The sequence below is a fragment of the Lissotriton helveticus genome, chromosome 7, assembly GCF_964261635.1.
Source record: "Lissotriton helveticus chromosome 7, aLisHel1.1, whole genome shotgun sequence".
Classification (NCBI taxonomy): domain Eukaryota; kingdom Metazoa; phylum Chordata; class Amphibia; order Caudata; family Salamandridae; genus Lissotriton; species Lissotriton helveticus.
This window is the reverse complement of record NC_136068.1, coordinates 1,293,963,986-1,293,983,855: the sequence shown is the minus strand read 5'-3', so window position 1 is coordinate 1,293,983,855 and position 19,870 is coordinate 1,293,963,986. Positions and strand designations below refer to the sequence as shown.

Below are 19,870 nucleotides of genomic sequence, written 5' to 3'. Positions count from 1 at the left end.
TCCCATCCCACTGCACAGCGTGGTCACTCATCATTCACGGGGTACTCCGAAATCGGAAATCAACACGGTTGACGCCACGGTTTCTGCTTGGCGGAGAATTGGGCAACTAGCACAGAAATTGCCGCTCTATGTGCCGAGTATGTATTTAGAGCATCACGCGCACATGTCCGTTACGCATGAAGCTCCATCCATGAGGGTGATGCGAGAAGCTGGTCTCACTCACATGCAAGATATTTACCCAAACGGTTAGTTTGTCTCGCAAGAGGACCTACAGTATAGTAATCAATCACTTCTCTTCAGGTTTGCGATTCATAGGTTGAGACATGCGGGTAGGGCGCATTACACCACATATCCAAATGAGCCTCCTGCTCTGCTGTTTTTACAATTTGTTCTCACCACGCCTACCAATAGGAGTCTGATTTCTAAACTATATAAACTAATTAAAGATGAAACGGTGGATGTAGTCGATAAGAGTTGGATCAGATGGAATGAGTGTTTGACTAGCCCTATTTCAGAAGATAATTGGAAACATATTTGCGGATTGACGGGGAAACTCTGTATGAATGGTAATCTCAGGATTATACATTTTAAATACATTCATCAAGTGTAATATACCCCGGCGCGACTGTATAGATATGGGCTGCGCGTGACTGTCTGTTGTGACAGATGTGGTCAAGATGATGCAGATTTTATGCATTTGGCGTTTGACTGTAGGAAAGTGGCAGAATTTTGGACTGAGGTGGTGAATTGTTTGAGAGAAATGGTGGCTTCGGATCTTCCATGTACTCCTCTGGTGTGCCTGCTGTGCTGTGCGCCGCATGTGAAAGGGGCGAATGGTACTTTTGTGCGATTGGCGTTGCGAATGGCGGCGCGGAGGGTGGCGATCACGTGGGGGAATAGGCACCGTCCTGCACTCAAGGATTTGGTGTATTGCCGAGATAACCTTAACACTTATGCGGAGAAGTTGCCCATTAGTTCGAGACCAAGAGACACCTGGGAGCCGTTACGGGAATATTTGCTTAATACGTTTGAGTAATGGATTGCTTTGCATGAGGCTGGGGGGGCAGGGTATGTAGGGAGAGCAGTTCTTGGGATCATGAAAATATGTCTACGTGCATACAAGTTACACAATGACTGGGATTTGTAGTTGGCAATGATATCAGTTCGTTATTATCTTCTTTTCTTTTTTCTTTCTTGTATTTCTTTTTCTTTTGCTGTATTTTGATGTGATCGATTGTTATTTATGTGGGAGAATTGTGTTATGGTTTCTGTTGGCATTGAGAGAATTAGGCGATGGACTTTGGTGATGTCTATATAATTATATCATGCACAAGCAGTGGTTGTGTTATGGATGGATATGTATTTATGTTGATTTGTTTTTTTGATTACATGGTGTAATGTTATGTTTGTTTTTGGTATATTTTATTTGACAAAATTTAATAAAAAAATAAAAATAAAAAAAATAATTTAGACAGTTTGTTGTTCTGTATTGGTTACTGACATAATTCTTTGACAGTTAATCCGATTCAGAGTAACAGGTGTATATGCTTTATAAATAACTGTATAAATAAGTGTTAAAAGCATAGAAATAAGTATAAATAATTTAAAAAGATAAATCTTTTCCATTATAAACCATTTAAAACATCCTGTTGCCCTTCGGGTGCATATCAATTGGTAAATCAGTAGATTGTATATTTATGTGTCGCCCATAGTGGCCATACTAACCTGTCACAACCTAAAATGGTAGCTAATACATCCTGATAATAAATGTAGTAATATATGTTGTGCAAAAAATACTGTGTGCAAACTACTGTGCAAAATTATTGTTCAAAGTGCAAAAATAAACTCATTACGCTAGCCAGCATAATGAGATATTGTATATCCGTGCATTAAAAATCTATGTTCTTATGTCATGAGCCCATGAAAATAATATTCAGAGAAACCATGAGGAAGAGAGGAGGAATATATAGCAAATAAATATATATATAAAATACTTAAAATGGGTACATATATTTAACCTAAAATTCATACATCACTTCACATCATAGGATACAGACTTCTAGCCATGTATAGAGGTCTTCCGATGTATTAAGACCATGTGGACTTTTGCTGTATAATTCTAAAATTAGCTTAGTTTCTAATCTTCTGAGTACTGCATCCCTGCTTCCTCCTCTACGTAAAGGGGGACATTGTCAATTACATAGTATTTGAAATCTGTTGTTTTTCTGTTCTGGATCTCATTGAAATGGCGGGATATTTGAGAAACAGTCTGAAAACCAGAAAGAAACAATACACCATAAATATATATATATATATATACACACATGTATATATATATATATATATATATATATATATATATATATATATATACACACACATATATATATATATATATATATATTCTTTGCTTTGAAGACAGCAAAAGATAATATTGATGGCACGAAGGATACAGCGCCTGACAATAACGATAAAATATTATCCTCTGACATATCAAACCTCCTAACTCTGCATGATCTCAATGCAGCGACATTGTCCCAACCATCTGGACCAGATTCGGATTTAGCCACGCAGGTACGCTTGAGTAAAATTAACGTGACACAAAAGGGAGCGGGTTTAAGCCTATACAAAGAGAAATCAAGTTTTATGCCTTTAATGCCAAAAGACGCGGTAGATACCTTTCATGATTGTGTTATCAACGACATTAAACAATTATACCAACAAACGAAGGGTAAAAAATGCAAGAAAATTCACTATAAAAAGATGGAATATGCAAACCTAATCAAGAAACTCAGCGACAACAATGAAATCGTAATAAAAAACTCTGATAAAGGAGGAAATTTGGTGATTTGGCCCAAGAAGGATTATATCAAGGAGGCCAATAGATAATTGTGTGATAAAAAGACTGCTAGGAGAAAACAACTTACAAGGTATATTCTAAAGCTAAAGAGGCTCTGTTCAAACAACTGTCATCATGGCGCAGAGAGGGGCTGATTTCCAGCGAAGAGTTCAAATTTATGAACAATGAATTCCTAGTCCTCCCTGTGTTATATTTAATACCAAAAATTCACAAGAAAACTATGCCAGTAGCCGGTAGGCCGATTATTTCTGTGCCGGGGAACAAGTGAGTCGGTATATTGACTTTTTTCTTCAAGATTTGGTTAAGGAATTACCGAGTGATGTAAAAAATACAAGTGATTTCTTGGCCAAAATCAAAGATTTATATTGGAGTGATGACATGCTGTTGATAACGTTAGACGTTGAGTCGCTTTATACTAGTATTAATCACTTACAAGGAATGGCAGCTGTAGAATATTTCTTTGACTAGCAGACCATGTGAATTTTATGAACACAACAAGGCTCTCATCAAACTTATTGAGTGGTGTTTACACAATAACTTTTTCCTGTTTGGGAAGGAGTTATACAAACAATTGGGAGGAGTGGCAATGGGTTCCTGTTTCTCCCCAGCTACGCATGTTTACACGTTGGCTGGTGGGAGGAACAGGTCCTACAAATACAGCACAAGACTTGGTGTCAAGAAAAAATAATTTGCTATCTCCGATACATTGATGACATTTTCATCTTATGGCAAGGAGAAGAATCGGAAGCCCATGTCTTTGTGAATGAAATCAATCAGAATTCTCTCAATTTAAAATTCACTTCCCATATTGACAAGACTTCTGTGGAATTTTTGGATGTGAAAGTTTACATCCATAATGAAGGAATAGAGACTACCTTATTCAGGAAATCCACGGCTGGAAATGCTACTCTCCATAATTTCCAATATTCCTTATGGAGAGGTTTTAAGATTAAAACGAATATGTAGTACTGAGTTGGATTTTAACTGTTGCCTCAGTGAGATGATGTGTAGATTAAGAGCACGTGGTTATTCTGATGTGCTATTACAAAAAGCAATCAAAAAGGTAGAAACAAGATCTAAAGAAAGCCTTTTAGATAATAGAGAGTCTGGGGTCGAAATGTTAGAATCTGAAGATGCCACTGGGAGAGAGATTGTTAAAACTAGTTGTCCAAGACTAATAACATCTTTCAGTGATGAAGAAAAAAAGATCCGGGCCATTGTTAAGAAAAACTGGCTGATTCTTCGAACTGACAATGTACTTGGCTCCAGACTGTCTGATGGCCCTACTATAACTTTTAGAAGAGCTAAAAATATGGGGACAGTTCTAGATAAAATTAGTCCTGAAACAATCTCTAACACTATGTGGCTCAAACCTGCACAAGGGTTCGGAAAATGTTCCAGCTGCAGAGCATGCAAGTTTGGGATTAACACTACTCATTTTCGGACCCCATTCGGTACTCAAGATGTGGCAATTTCGGGCAGTTATGATTGCAGAACGGAGTATGCTGTGTATGTCCTGACGTGCACCTGTGGATTGAGATACGTTGGCAGTACCAATCTACAGGTGCACGTCAGGATTTTGCAGCATCTTCGAGCAATTCTGCATTCGGACCCAGCTCACCCAGTGGCACGCCATTTTAAGAGATGGCATAATAACGATGTGGCGTGCCTAACGTATTTTGTGGTAGGAGCTATCCCCAAATCACGTAGGGGTGGAAATCGTGAGCACCAGTTGCGTCAATATGAAACTAAGATGATATTAGAATTTGACAGCAAGTAGCCAAATGGGTTAAATAATACGGAGGAATTGCATCATTTCCTGTAGATATTGAGGTTCCCTAGTATCTACTGAATGAGTTGGTTTTTATGAGAAGTCTTTTTATGAGAAATCGTTTTGCTGGCTTTGGGATCAAGTTTGAATTTCTTTGCATGACATATAGGTTCCCTAATATCATAGCATTTAACATACTGTGAAGGGATATGAATTATTATGATGAGTTTTTATTGGCAACAATTTTCATACAGATTGGACAGCAGATATGTTGTAAATATTTATACACATTTTCCCTTCTTTTTTATACTTACATTTTACCGCTATGATAATGTTTGAAAATGCTATTTATATTTTTTAACAATTTTTATCCAAGATTTTGGTTAATTATTGTTGATGATATTGATGGTTGTTATTTATCATGCGGTTTGCACATTCTATGAGCTATTTGCACAGAGTTTTGCACAGTTGTTTTGCACAGTAACTTTATAAAACTTTTTTGCTATTTTTTGCACATGAACTCCAGAGGTATTGAATACATTTTAACAACATAGGTTATCAAGGGATATATGTGTGTGATGAGATTTTCTGTATTTATACAGGAATAAACACCACATTTGAGGCTTTTTTATGCAATATAAAATGATTTGCAATAGAAGACAATATGTATGTAAACAGGTATATACTATCTGATCATGTTTTAGGTAGTAATTGTGGAGTCTATACTATTGCATATATTGTATTTCAGTTTAAGTTGTTCCTTTGGTATTATAATGATTATCTGTATTTAAACAGTGATTGTATATATTTTCAATAGTGCTGCTATATTTATATCTGTTTTTGGATGTATTCAGCAACTTGGGAAATACACATAGATATATACTTGTATGTATGGAGTTCACAAAGCATTTTCTCACTTTTTAGGGTCACATGACTAAGTAACATGATGTTGGCGGGCGTGCACTTTAAAGCATTTAAAAATGAAAAAGTTTGCTGTGACCGTTGTGTGATCAAGGGTTTTCGCGCCCGAAACGCGTCATTTGTGATACTTGGCAATAAAATAAGGAACATCTTGCCGTATCTTAGTGGTCTGTTCTCCTTCTTCGCTAGTTCTGCTGAGCTGGAGGTGGTTTTGGAGATTCGTTGGTTGATGTATATATATATATATATAGATAGATATAGAGACATGTAATTATATAATCACCTCCCTACAGAGGCTTACCTTATTTAAAAAGGTTTCGCAACACTGCTTGACCCACTGCTGATTCAGCTTTGGTCGCCAGATCGAGAGAGTAATGCCGTGTAAAAGTGTGCAAATTTATTCAAGTTGTAGCACAGCAAATCTTCTCCAAAGGTACTCCGGCAAAAAGAGCAGTAGGTGAGGACACTGCCCTTGTGGAATGAGCCTTGGGTTTCATAGATAAAGGATGTCCAGCTTTAGAATGGCAGAATTGGATAGTAGATGCAATCCACCTTGCAATAGTGGATTTCGTCACAGCTGTCCCTGGCTTTTGACCACCATAGGAAATAAATAATTGATCCGACTTTCTGATGGACACAGTACGTGAAATATAGAATTACAGACACCTTTTAACATCCAAGGTATGCAAAGACTTCTCAGCAGAGGAAGATGGATTTGGAAAGAAAGAACACAGTGTAACAGGCGTATTAAGATGGAATGCAGAGGCAACCTTCTGAATAAATGTTGGATTAGTTCCGAGGACATAATCATTGGTGAATTTCAAATAAGGTTGTTTGATAGTGAAAGCCTGGATTTCACTGACTCTCCGAGCAGAGGTGAGCGCCACTAAAAATGCTGTTTTCCAGGAGAGGTACTTGAGGTCAGCCTTGTGAACAGGCTCAAATGCATGCTTCATGAGCTGTTGTAAGACCAGATTAAGCCTCCATTCTGGTGGAGGAGCTCTGATGGGTGGAAAAGTTCTGAAAAGCCCCTTTAGAAATTGTTTGATCAAGCGATTAGAGCAAAGGGATGCAGCTCCTGCAGAACGTCTGTAGGTCGAGATGGCCGCTAAATGTAACTTAACTAACGTAAACATTAGACCAGACTTAGATAACAATAGAAAATAAAGCAGAACTTTATCTGGAGAACATCTTAAAGGATGTATATCTTTTTCACTGCACCAAGAACAGAATTGTTTCCATTTCAAAGCGTACGTTTTTAAAGTAGACGGAGCCCTTGCCCTAGCAAGAATCTCTCTACAATCCTGAGGTAAATCTATCTCCTTGAATTCTGTGAATCCAGAAACCATGCATGAAGATGCAATTGGACTGGACGAGGATGAAGAATCTGGCCATTGCTCATTGATAACAGGGTCGGAATTGCAGGGAGGCGGTAAGGTCTGCGTTTGGACAGGAGGAGAAGCTCTGTGAACCAATGCTGACGCGACCACAGCAGTGCAATGAGAATCATGCAGCATGGTTCCATTTTGAGTTTGCGCAAAAGTTTTGGGAGCAACGGAAAGGGGGTGAAAGCATAAGCAAAGATCCCTGTCCATCTCATTATGAAGGCGTTCCCCCCACGCCACCGGGGCCAGGAATTTCATAAAGACTCTCAGTGTTGAATGTAGACCGAAGGGGAGGACTTTGAATTGAAAATGAGCACTTGCCACAGTGAAAACGAAGGAATTTCCAATGTTTGTGGTGAATGGTGGGGATGTGGAAGTATGCATTCTGGAGATCCAATATTGTCATTAAATCTGCATGGTCCAGAAGCTGAAGGATTTCTTGAAGCGTGACTATGCAAAGGATTTCTTTTGAAGATATTTGTTCAGCTTTCTTAAATCCAGGATAGGCCTCCATTCCCCTGACTTTTTCTTTATTAGAATAAAACGGGATTAAAACCCTTTCCCCACCTGAGAGCGGGGGACTCTTTCTATCGCTCGTTTCGAGAGCATGGTTTTTGCTTCTTTCCTGAGAAGAGCAAGATGTGGAGAATGTTTCTTTAAAGGTGAGTGAGGAGGAGGGATGCTGACAAATTGCAGGGTGTGCCCAAATGTGAGACTATCCAAAACCCACTTGTCTGTGGTTAACCTTTTCCAATTGTTGAGATGTTGGGATACATTTGGACTCCTGTAAATAAGGTGTGGCAGAGCTGCTGCAGGTGTTAAGTCGTCACTGTTTTCTAGCAGAATCCCTGCCTTGAGGTTGTCGTCTTCTATTCTGCTGTCTATAAACGGCAGCTGGAGGGTTTCTGTAGGACTGCTGCTGCTGCTGCTGCCACGAAAGGAATACAATCCTCTGCCTCTAGACTCCCAAAAGGAGTCTTTCTATATTGTAAGGTGCCGAGGGCTCTGGCAGTGTCAGTATCTTTTTTGATGTTTTGCAGAGCCTGATCTATATGTTTTTAAAACATCATATCACAGTCGAATGGCATGTCTAAAATCTTTGTTTGGACTTCAGGGTGGAAGGTGGTAGATGTCAACCAACCCTGTCGTCTGAGGACTGCTGCTCCAGCCAGTTGACGAAAGCCAAAGGACGCTAGGTCCATAGAAATATCAATTATTTTGGATGCACTCTTTCTCCTTCAAGGAGAATTTTTCTTGCCTCCTGCTTCTTGTCATCAGGTAAGTAGTCGAGATATGGGGCAATATCCGACCATAGTTGGCGGTCATATCTCCCTAGAATCGCCAGTGAGTTTGTAGCGCGAACTGAAGCACCCGCCATGGTGATGAAACTCTTACCAATGTTATCAAGGTGCCCCCATCCTTATCCGGCAGTGCTGTAACAGGAATGGATGGATTCCAAGACTTACGTTGAGCAGCCTGTGATATAACGGAATCTGGTCTAGGATATCCGGACAGGCAAGCAGGAAGATTATCTGGTGCTTTGTATGTCTTATCAATTCTAGGGGGAATCGCAGGCACTGAAAATAGATTCTTCATTATTTTTGTTCCTTCTTCCCATATATGATCAATTATGCAGACAGAAAGGACGGACTTCCTACTCTGGTCTTTAAAATCATAAAGAAAACACTATGTTTGCTTCACAGATACCGGAAGATGAAATCAGGTTGCTGCCCTCTCCATAATCGCATCAAAACCTCCAATATCTTCAGGAGGCAAATCTACTGCCTGAGGAACTGGTGAAAATTGCGTAGGAATCAAGTATTCATCCACAGTCGTGGGTGAATTTGGTAATTCTCCATCCCCTGCAACAGTATCTTCATCATCATCCTGGCCTAAATGTTGCACAGGTAAAACCTCCTGAGGTTCATTGATAGGAGCGGAAGGATCTGCAATCTGTAAAACAGGAGGCGTAGGAAGTTGTGTTGGAACAGACGCTGCTGGTGGAAAATGTGTATTAATAACATAGCCGTGAGGTCTTGCATTAAGGCCATAGGCCTTAAATGAAGGCCTGCTGAAATGAAGTCTCTTGAGGACCTCGCAGAGACTCACAAGGCTCATAGTATTCTTCTTCATCATCTTCATCCTGATGTTTGATCCGGGAGTTGAGAAGGGTTACGAGCTGGACTAAAAAGTCCATCATCATCTGACTCCCCCGGATAGTGACTAGGAGGCAAGGGTGAAATGTGCGAAACCTCCTGATAATAGTTTTGTGAAGATTGCAACGACAACGACAATTTTGACGTAAAAACTGGTGTAATCTGTCAAGATGAAGGTCTTTTACGCTTCAGCGTCGACGAGATGTACATAGACGGTGAGTCAGTCCCAGCTGAGATAGCCATAACAAAAGCTAGTCGACGTTGTCATCATCAACGAAAAACTATAGTCGACGATGTTGTCGTCGAAGCCGCTGCAGTCGTCGACGGTGACCCGACGGCGACTAGGTTGGCGTCGACGAGAAATGAGTAGTCGTCGTCGTTGGTATTGGCGGCGAAGCAGGCAATGATATCATCATCGACGATGCTGTCGTTGACAACGGGATGTTCTTCGTCGACGAAGAGGAAGCACTCACCGTCTGAGGAGATTTCGTCGTCGACTGTGCTTTTTTCTACGTCAATGGGGTCCTGATAGACTCAGAATTAGTTTTGTGCTGTTTTGAGGCAATTTGCACAGAAAACTTTCCTTTTTCACCAGATTTCTCCTCTGAAGTGAATGAAATCTTCTCTTATCTAGAGGAAGACTGACCAGTCTCAGAGTGCAGCTTCTTCAAGGTCTTACTCTGTTGCTCAGGGGGATCAAAAGATCTATCCCTCTTCTTGGTTAGAGGGGTGGACACCCAAAGACTAACAATGCCATCATCTCCTGAAACAACATCACTTGTAGCCTTAAACTTCTCCAGCCAAACCAGCAATCTTCCTTCTTTGTCTTTCAAAGTCTTGGCAGGGAAGGTTCTACAAATCCTGCAGTCTTTAACCTTGGGTGCTGGATAAAGACAGTAAATACATTCCTTGTGGGGATCATCAAAATGTAGTCTATTCTTCCCACATGAAGATCAAGGCAACAATAAGATTTTCTTAGAAGAACCAGACCTAGCTACTCACAAGGTTCAACCAAAGGTGAAGGAAACTGAGCAGAGCTCAGGGAGACTCCCTGTTACATGACGTGCAGTAGAAAATCTGAGGGTTTGCCTCTCTGTGGAGTGTTCTAAGAGGGTGCTGCAGCCTGATTGGATGTGTTCCAAATTTGGTACTTTTTACAAAAGGATTAAGATAGGCTAATGTAGTGACTTTGCTGTCCATAGTACCCTATTGTATAATGTTTTTTATGACTATTATGGATATATTTTATTATACCGCGAGACTTCCACCTCGTCGGTGGGGATGATTCTAAGTATGTGAATGTATGAAAGATACCCCAATACTGGATAACTTGGGTACATCGGGATAAACTCATCAGTTCATAAATAGTAGATCGAACACAAGATTAAATGGTACCTTTACGCCCTTGAGGCTTCTCATTTAATAGAGCGGCAAGACGGTTGTGCCCACTGCGGTTTATGTTCTTATATTTCCACTTGGGCTTTGACCAAGACAATGAGTTTTTGGTGGAGCGGTCTTGGGAGCAGGACTGCACCCTCAGCTTGGAGTGTGATATTCGAGCAGCAAGCTACTTCTTCCAGTATCCGGTGACACACAGTCCAATATCACCTTTGAATGCATGAGGCTGCATTCATAACACAATCTTAAGCTGTGCCCCAAATTCAAACACACCGGGTCTGTGGTCAACATCTGTTTTGTGCAGGAGGTTGCCAATCTATGGAGTTTAAGACATTCTAATATAAAAACATTTTTTAAATGTTTTAAATCTATACATACAATACAGAAACATGTTATTTGCTGGTGAGGTTATCAAAGCACGGGTTCCATTACAGAGCGTACATTATTTTATTAAACTAAGCGTCTCTGAAAAATACGGCACTTTAAATGCAAAGCTTTTTAAATAGTACCTAATCCATATCCTGAACGCCATAATGACAAAGGTCACATACACTCTCCTTTCCCTATGGTGTTTACCATGCCACTGTCATGCAATGTAAGAGCAAAATATTTTGTCGCACTAACATCAAGAATCACTGAACTCCATGATCAATAGTGGGCAAATATTTGAGAATTCTTAACTGAACATGAGGTTAATACACCAAATATATTCTTATTAATACACAATTCAGAATCCATAAAAAAAAAACTGTCAGATTCTTGCTTTAAAAACTTTATAGCTGAATAGCTGACCACGAGATAAGAGTTTTCTGCTTTAAATTTAAATGCATGTAAAGCACTGTTAAAAAATGTATGGAGTATCGACATTTCATTCTTAACTTTAAGGATTTCCAAATGCATAGAGTCTTAATGAATTTTCATCACTAAATAACAACCAATATACCCAACTATCATGGCTGCCAGATTCGGCACCCGATCTAACTACCCCACACTCTAATCTTATTGCTTCAACTGCCACATGGGTATTTAAGTTACAGATTTTTCTTAAACCTTGACCCTCCACTTGATCGAAAAATGCCTTTTTCCTGATATATATATATATATATAATTTCCACTGCATACAGCAAGGTTGGAGGGACTTATGCTTTATATACAGATAGCAAGTGTAAAAAAAAAAGTCTACGGCCACCAGCATTATTAAAAGCTTGTAACCCACTGACCAGAGAGGTCTCTCTACTAGAACTGAGATATGTGGTCATTTACAAGCTAGTTGCTAGAGAAAATCTTTCCTAAATAAACATAGGATTTCACAACTTCCAGTTTTCCTTTCCGATATACCAATATTCTTTGTAGGGCTTTCCAAACCTCAATTTCTAAAAAAATAAAATGTTATTCTTGGAGACATTTATTTTTAAGATATGAGAAATCGCAAACTGGTGAAGCAGGGATAGACAATTAATGCCCTTTGAGGGTAAACTAAAAATGATGATATCATTGGCACATAATAAGCACAGGAAGGGACACCTCCCTATTCTTGGTGGATCTTCTTTAATACCATTAATCTCTTGAGGCAAATCCAATACATACAACAAGAAACGAATGGCCGCCCGAAGATATCCCTTCTTTAATCCATTAGTTGTCACAATTTTGGAAAATATCCCCAGACGGAGTCATTTTTCCCATAGTGTTGGCCGATCCACCCGACAAAGTCAATGGAGAAATCTATAAATGCTGCATAGACCGGTTGCCCTTGAATCAATGTATATTTTTCAGTGATCAATTGAAGCATAGCAACTCTACCAAGAGTACTAGAATTATACATACACCCAGCTTGCTCAGTAGAAATTAGATCCCCCTCTTCTACCCAAGTGTGGTGCTGTTTCAAGATACTTTTTCAAAAATCTAACCAACCGAAACTAACAGCGCTTTTTGCCTATATTCAGTTGATTTCTTTGATCCTTTTTAGGTCTCGCCTGACCAAGCGCATGCACTGGTCTGGCAAGACTTTTAGTAAGGGCTTCAAAAAATGCTGCCAGTGCCGGCCTACAGCTTGCGTGCATGTGCGCGGGCGCCATATGGCTTTCCTCTTGCTCTACCGCGCGTGCGCCTCGCTCTGCCTCGCTCGCCCCTCCCCTCCACAGAGCGCGTCTCGCAGCCGTGCGTCTTGCGAAATTGCAGCCAATGCTTGTTCCTTTTGAAAACCATTTCGGCCTGAAGGTCCCAATGTACTATGCAGCCTGCAGCTTATGTTCATTGCTCCCAGTTTTAAAGGTGCAGCATTATGGCCTTTGTGTTTCTATTTGCACAGGTGCCTCTTTTTCTGTGGCTTCTTTCTGCCTTCCTTTCAGACTTGCTATGGTGGGTGCTGCTCTAGCGTGCATTCAGATGTAATGTTCTTAGCAAATTTAAGAAACAGAAGGAGGCACTGGAAGCCTTTGAAGAGAAGGCGCGATAAAAGAGCAGCAGGCTCTTCCCAGCTGGTCTCTTAGAACATCCCCTATCAGAGGGATTCCCAGGCTTATGGGGATTAGACCTGGGGCACATCTGTCGGATCATTATGCACGCAGGATCTCCTGTTGTTTCCTTCTCATGCTTCACCTATGCGCCATTATTCAAAGATCATTTCAATAAAAAGCATTGTAATAAAATACAAACATTTAGTAAAAAATACAAGAGCAGCGGGCCTGAATGCAGTGTAATTATTTCTACAGGATAAATCAGCTCAGACCAAAGCATTTATAAATTGCCTTGCTGCCAAAGGCAATACTGTGTTGTGAAGGGTTAGGAAGTGAAGGTTTAAGAAAAGAAACTATAAAACAAAGCAGGTATAAGAGCACATAAGTGTTTGTGAAGAGCACTTTTACAGCTAGCAAGGCTCTTTAGTGCTATGAGACATTTCAATATTTCAACATTTCTAAACTGCTATAAGAAGCTATACTAGAAAAAGCTAACAATTTAAAGTTACCTTTTAATTGCAATAGTGTAATAACAATAAAAAAACTATAAAAATGCATCTGGCATGAGATGAAAAGACGCCTTAGGAAGTTGGTGTAAAGTAATAGCCGTCTCCATTTCGGACTGTATCTTCTGCATATAAACTATCATCATTAAGGCTTTTACATCTGCCCATTCTTGTACCTTCTGAATTTTTTTTACCTGGCTTAAATATCTAAGCAACAAGCATTGGCATAGCCAATAAGTCTCGCCTTTGGGACCTTATAAGTGTTTAATCAAGCAACAGTTAATGTTGTTGACCCAAGGATATTGTGCTGCATAACCAAATACTTATAAGGTCCCAAAAGCGAGACCTACTGGCTATGCCAATGCTGGTTATTAAGTGGCACTGTGACACGTCCTGTCCAGGAGGCGTGAAACCTACATTGTTGATAGCAATAGCTAAATACTAGAGTTAAGAAAATATCCCAGAGCTTGGCCTTGCTTCTTATTATGGAGAAGGGAATTTAATCTGCACCAATTGCCATGGAGAATCTCATATCCTAAAGAAATATTTCAATTTTACTGTTACCAGGGGGCCAAATTTAAGATGCGTTTTACAAGGAATATTCAAAAGGTGAGGAATCTGGGCTTAGAAATATCCATCAGAAACTCTGTCTGTTAGTGCCTTTGTGATGCAGGAATACCAAGCCATAATAAGTTAGCCCCATAAGAAATACAGAATGACATGCAAGAATTGGGGCATTCACACCAAGTCTAGTGTTTTTTTTTGTATCTGTTATCACCTAGCCATTTCACTTGATTTCAGTTTTTAGCTGGTGAAATAGCTAGGAGAAAACAAATGGGATTTTTGTGGCTTGGATGCAACGCCTGAATTGGTCGAATTACGAATGACAGAATTCTTGTTAATGAGCCCCATGTTGCTTATCTAGGCTGTGATTGTATGGTTGCTGTTCTCGCGAACGTGTTCTGAACAAACAGTGTGTGGTATAGCATGACGGAGAGTCTAGCTGCAACAAAATTAACAGTTAGCTCTGGGTATGTGGATAGTCGTACCTGTTGTTCTTGAAAATACAGGATTTTATAGCAGTCCAATGTTTTATATGAATTGTTTTCCAAAAACAGAAGTCTGCTAACCTGGCTTTTCAAACTCTTTAGGTAATCTGCTGCCACTTGGTCTTCTCTCTCAAAACCTGGAGCTTTCTTGTAGTTGCCAGAGGACGCACCAGATGTTTCTGTGGGGAGGCAGACGCTCTCCCAGCTGTGTGGATTTCCTCGTAGGCTAGGTGGTGACCCACAAACATTTGAGGGACTGCCAAAGCTGCTGGTCCTGCACAGCATCTGAAAGGAGACAGAACAGCTACTGTAAGGTGTTAAGAGGAACCCTGAAGGCAAGTCAGGCCCATCCTACCAAGTATACAAGGATTAAATCTGAGACAAACCAGAATGTTACATTAACAATTTTTTTCACCTCTCACCACTGCCTTCGGTAATGTTAAAACTGATTTTGAGGCTTCAAATAGATTTTTCACAGGCGGTGCATTTTTGCCATTAGCTGGTCGGAAAAGTGCTACTCTGAAATCTTTTGTAGGTGTTGACAATGTAATGTATGTACTGGGGTCCTTCTATGAAGCTAACCAGAGTTGCATAAAGCTACATACATTCATCCTAACTTCAGGATGTGCTTTTAATCTTTGATTGAAAAATAACTGGAAGCTTCAAAAATATTGCTACGAGTTTGGACATAAAATAATAGATCCCTTGGTCCCTTTCATGTAAAAGGTATAACAAAGCTTTTACTTCTTCTACCAGCAGTAGAAACTTCTGTGCTGGGTATTGTAACGTGTTTTTTTTGTGTTTAGGTTTCAATCTTTATAACAACATGTACACACTGCCTAAAACATATCAATATACATGTTTATAATTACTTAAACCGTAGTTACCACATCTCGAAACTGCAGCATTAGGTTCACTCGTCTAAAGGGATGTAAGGCATGGTTTTTTCATTGTAAGGACAATAAATACCATGTGCAGATACGCTCCCACTGACACAGATGGGAACAGTAACCTGTTTTCTTCTTGTTGTTTCATAAGAATGAAAATGAAACACTTGACTCAGGGAGAACCCCTAGTATCACAGCATAGGAACACAACTCCGAACACGGACGAAGGAACTGTCGGTGCCGTGAACCTTATCAAAGGTATCCCGGTAGTACTTCATACTACTCTTGGTAACTTACACAGATGCCACCCGGCAGTTATCAACATAAGGAACCCCCTGTATACAGGACCTACCGCGGCCCTTCGGGGTTAAGAACTCTTATTCGTCCTGTTCACAAGCACTACCCATTCCCACGCACGGAGGAACGGACCTGAATTCTCCTTGGGATATCACCTTTTATGAAGGTACTGGACAGTCGGTATTTGATAACAATTCGTCTGCGCCTACAGTGAGCCTTTCCCTTCAACCACGGGATCGAGACGATGAAATTATTGCCCTGACGAAATTCCCAAGGCACATAAAAAAGGGAATGAAACGCGTTGGCTGTGCCTCTGCATTTTGTAAAGAACAGAAATAAAGAAACGAATAAAGAAGAACGGAAAATCCATATCAATTGAATAACATTTGTCTGTTAATCATATTATTGAGTGCTCCTCTCATATTTTGATAGTGCTTGCGACAAATAGACATCCGTGGCAGTGGATGTAGAGAGCGGTAGCACCACAACAACATAAGAAACAGAGGAAGTTAATGTGCTCAACCTTGGTCATCTGCTGTTGACTTGTGTTTTTGCATCCTCACAGCATAGATGGTTCACATATAAAACAAGACTCATGATTGATCTTTCATTATGTTTAATTGGTCTAAAAACTAGTGTGCCCAGACCCAGAGTAAACAAGTGCACTTCCCCTTTGTGTAACAGAGAGCTTTGCAGAGTGAAGGACAGAATATATTTATATCCAACAGTTCATCTTGTATAACTTGAGGAGCCCTTTTTTGCTTCCCAGTATTTCCAAGTTTAAGTTAGGAAAAATCAACTTTCTTTGGTCCTCAAAGGTTAGCACATTCTTAAAGGTAGCTGCTCTAAGTGCATCATTCACAGATTAGCCTGTTGAATAGTCAGCATAGTAGCCATCCTCCTGAACACCACTCAGCCACCATAAAGGGCAGTCTTGACATTTTACTTGCTTTAAAGGGCACATCTCAACCCATGACTTCGCCACTTCACTGAGAGAGGTCTTCACCACCTCCTTCAAATGACGTACCTCAGGAAGGGTATGAATTCAATGGCACCAATTTTAGGTTGTTTTAATCCTACCGTCTTTTTGCTGCACTCGGTTTGGTCCCCTATCTATATTATCTGCAGCATTTTGTCGAATTTCAATTTCTTTTCTGCCATGACTTTATTAAATCTCTAGCGGCGGAAGCCAACTTTGCATTTCACAGCTCTCAGTTCAGGATCCATTGTTAGGACTCTACACCTAGACTTGACAACTTCTGTTGCAGGCAATATGCTGTATTAGGTTGACAGCCTCCTTTTTTGTAATCGATCAGTTATAAACCAAACAAACATGGTTGCATCACAAATTAATATGTACAAATATTTCCACATAGATTACTAAAATATACTTTTATTAAGCTTTTCATTACCTAAGATGGAGGGAACACATCAGAAATAAATAATTCAGGTGGCAACCTGCAAATAATAAATAACGTTTTCCCAGAAACCCTTATATCCACCCGTCCACCCCATCCTACTGGGGGTAGTCAACCCTCTGTTACAAACCAGAATCTAACCAATCCCTACCCCCACTATGCCTTGTAAGCCAATTACTCATTAGTGTCCAGATCTTTCACCCTTTCTTAACACCACAGCCACCTTTACAATTATACAATGTTTCTTCAAGATTATATATAGCGAAAAAACGACCTAGCCAAGCCTGATAAGAAAACAAGTTACTTACCTGTAACTTTAGTTTCCCAGTATTGGTAACTTTCATAGATTCCCATGCTTTTGTATCATTCCCCGTCGTCGGACTCCCATTCCGACGACGGGGAATGATTCAAAAGCATGGGAATCTAAAAGCATGGGAATCTATGAAAGTTCCAATACTGGGGTAAGTAGGGAGCTTCACGTCTTTCCACTGAGTGGCAATAAGCAGCCGAGCAACTGCGATTACGCTGAATGTAAAATTCACCTGTAGATTATCCAGTCGCACCTTACTGTCATGGCTCAATAACATCATCAGTGGGGTTAGAACAACTCACTTGCCTAATGAGTCATACAGAAATTACTCAATCCCTTCTATTAAGTGTGTCAACTTCCCACCCAAAAAGTACATATGCACCAAATCACCTGTCCCTAAGCACATCTCGGGCATATATCGTCCTCCCTCTTCCCCCAACTGAAAAATCTGGCCAGAGTGAGGTACAAATTAAAAATCGTTTGATAGTGTTGGGCTTGTAGATTAGCAGCTAGAAAAAATGTCCAATCCTAATGCAATTGACCTGTATAAATGTACATCTCCATCACCCAGCTTCCGAGTCCAATTGACTTCAACCTGCTCTAGGTCTTCAGGAACTGAATCCAATAACATTTTATAAATGTGTTTAATCCTAGAGCAGGAACTCATAAATGCCTCCAATAATGGAATTTTATTTAAAGAGAGCTGCTTATGCCGGGCTTGGGAGAGATAGCTGATAATCTGAATATTTTCAAGATATGATCCCGCCATTAAATCATATCACTCCTGAAGAAAAGGAAACGATCGGGTTTGATTGGCCCTATATAAATCCCCAATTCTGATTATACCCTTTTGTTCCCATTCTTTACTCACGGCATCATAGGTCTCTGCAGGAAACAGGGAGGACTGCCACAGCGGTGAATATCATTTATATATAGGTATCTTCATAATTTTCACCAATTTAGAGCACACTTTCCATACTTCAATCATACACTTAAATCGTGTTTTCTTGTAATAACTGGCTTAAAGTTGTCTAAGCAGCACTTTGTAGGCCAATCTACCCATAACCTACTCGTAAATGGAAGGAATAGCTGTATCATACTCCTGGCCCCTGATATTGACACCTGCATTCCCCGCTACGACCAGTTCCGCCATCTGTTGTAGAAAAGTAGCATAATAATAGCAAAGCATATTCGGAACCGCCCATCCTCCACTATCTTGTGGTAGGGTTAGAAGCCATAAAGATCGACTAATTTTCTTATACCTCTAAATAAAACCAATAAAGAGAAAATTCAGTTTTTTAACAAATGACCTTCAATTTCTAAGGGAATGGAGCAGAAAAGATTTTAAATCTTAGGGAAAATCATCATCTTTATGATTTTACATCTTCCAATTATCGTAAGATGTAGCCTATCCAGACGTTTTAAGTCTGTACTGATTTTATTAATCATGGGGCGTAAATTTATTGGCCACACTTCACTAACCCTGCTGGAGACTCTAACCCCAAGATACCCTGCTACATCTGATCTACGATTATCCGTACAGAGAGTATTGGAATTGCAAACAATCTGCGTTTAGGAGATATCCTGAGGTCTTACCATATTCCTCGGCCAGCTTCTCTATTTCTATCACCGCCATCTCTGGATCTGAAGTTGCAATAGCGATATCATCCGCATATGCCATTACTTTGGTGTCAAAACCATTGATGGATACTGGCTTTGTACACCGTTTTTGGAGTAATTGCTGAATAAACAGATCTATATATAAGCCGAACAAAATTGGGGAGCGGGGGCAACCCTGCCTTGTTCCCCTGGCAACCTCAATACAGCCTGACTCTTGGCCCAAGATCTGTAGCCTAGCATAGAGCCTAAAATACATTGCTCATATTGCTGTAATGAGACCCGGACCGAACCCCTTCCGTTCCAAAATACCCCATAGATACTGCCATGCCACACGGTTAAAGGCCTTTTCTGCATCTAGGAGAATCAAGGCCATCTTCTCCCCTAATACTTCTGTTGCATCAAATAGGCGAAATTTCGCCTAATATGGTCAGTGGTTCCCCTCCCCGGAATAAAGCTGTGTTGCCAGGGGAAGACAACCTGAGCTATAATCGTACTCAGCCGTGACGCATACATTTTAGAGTAGAGCTTAGCATCGGCATTGATGAGTGAAATCGGCCAATTTCAGGCCGGACTGTCTGGTGGCTTATCTTTTTTTTAAAAGATAACTATATCCGTCCCTTGTCCAGGACGTGCACTATATTGTACCCCGATAAACAGATCTACAAGTAATGGTGCAAGTTCCGCCTGAAATAGCTTATATACTTCTAAGGGTATACAATCTGAACCAGCCGCCTTTCCAGAGGCCATAGATTGTAAGGCGTTTATCATCTCCTCCAGTGTAATCTCTGCGTCTCATCGTCAATCCCTTGTAGATTCTTCATACTCTCTATCCAATT

General features: G+C 40.2%; 1 protein-coding gene across 4 annotated transcripts in view; it reads right to left on the bottom strand.

Moving 5' to 3' along the window:
• Positions 1-19,870, bottom strand: part of UNK (unk zinc finger) — a 938,451-nt gene that overhangs the window by 421,647 nt on the left and 496,934 nt on the right. For all 4 annotated transcript variants that reach the window (XM_078654545.1, XM_078654546.1, XM_078654547.1 and 1 more), the window contains exon 9: positions 14,584-14,787. In XM_078654545.1, coding sequence (XP_078510671.1) covers positions 14,584-14,787 — 204 coding nt within the window. The remainder of the gene's footprint in view (positions 1-14,583; positions 14,788-19,870) is intronic.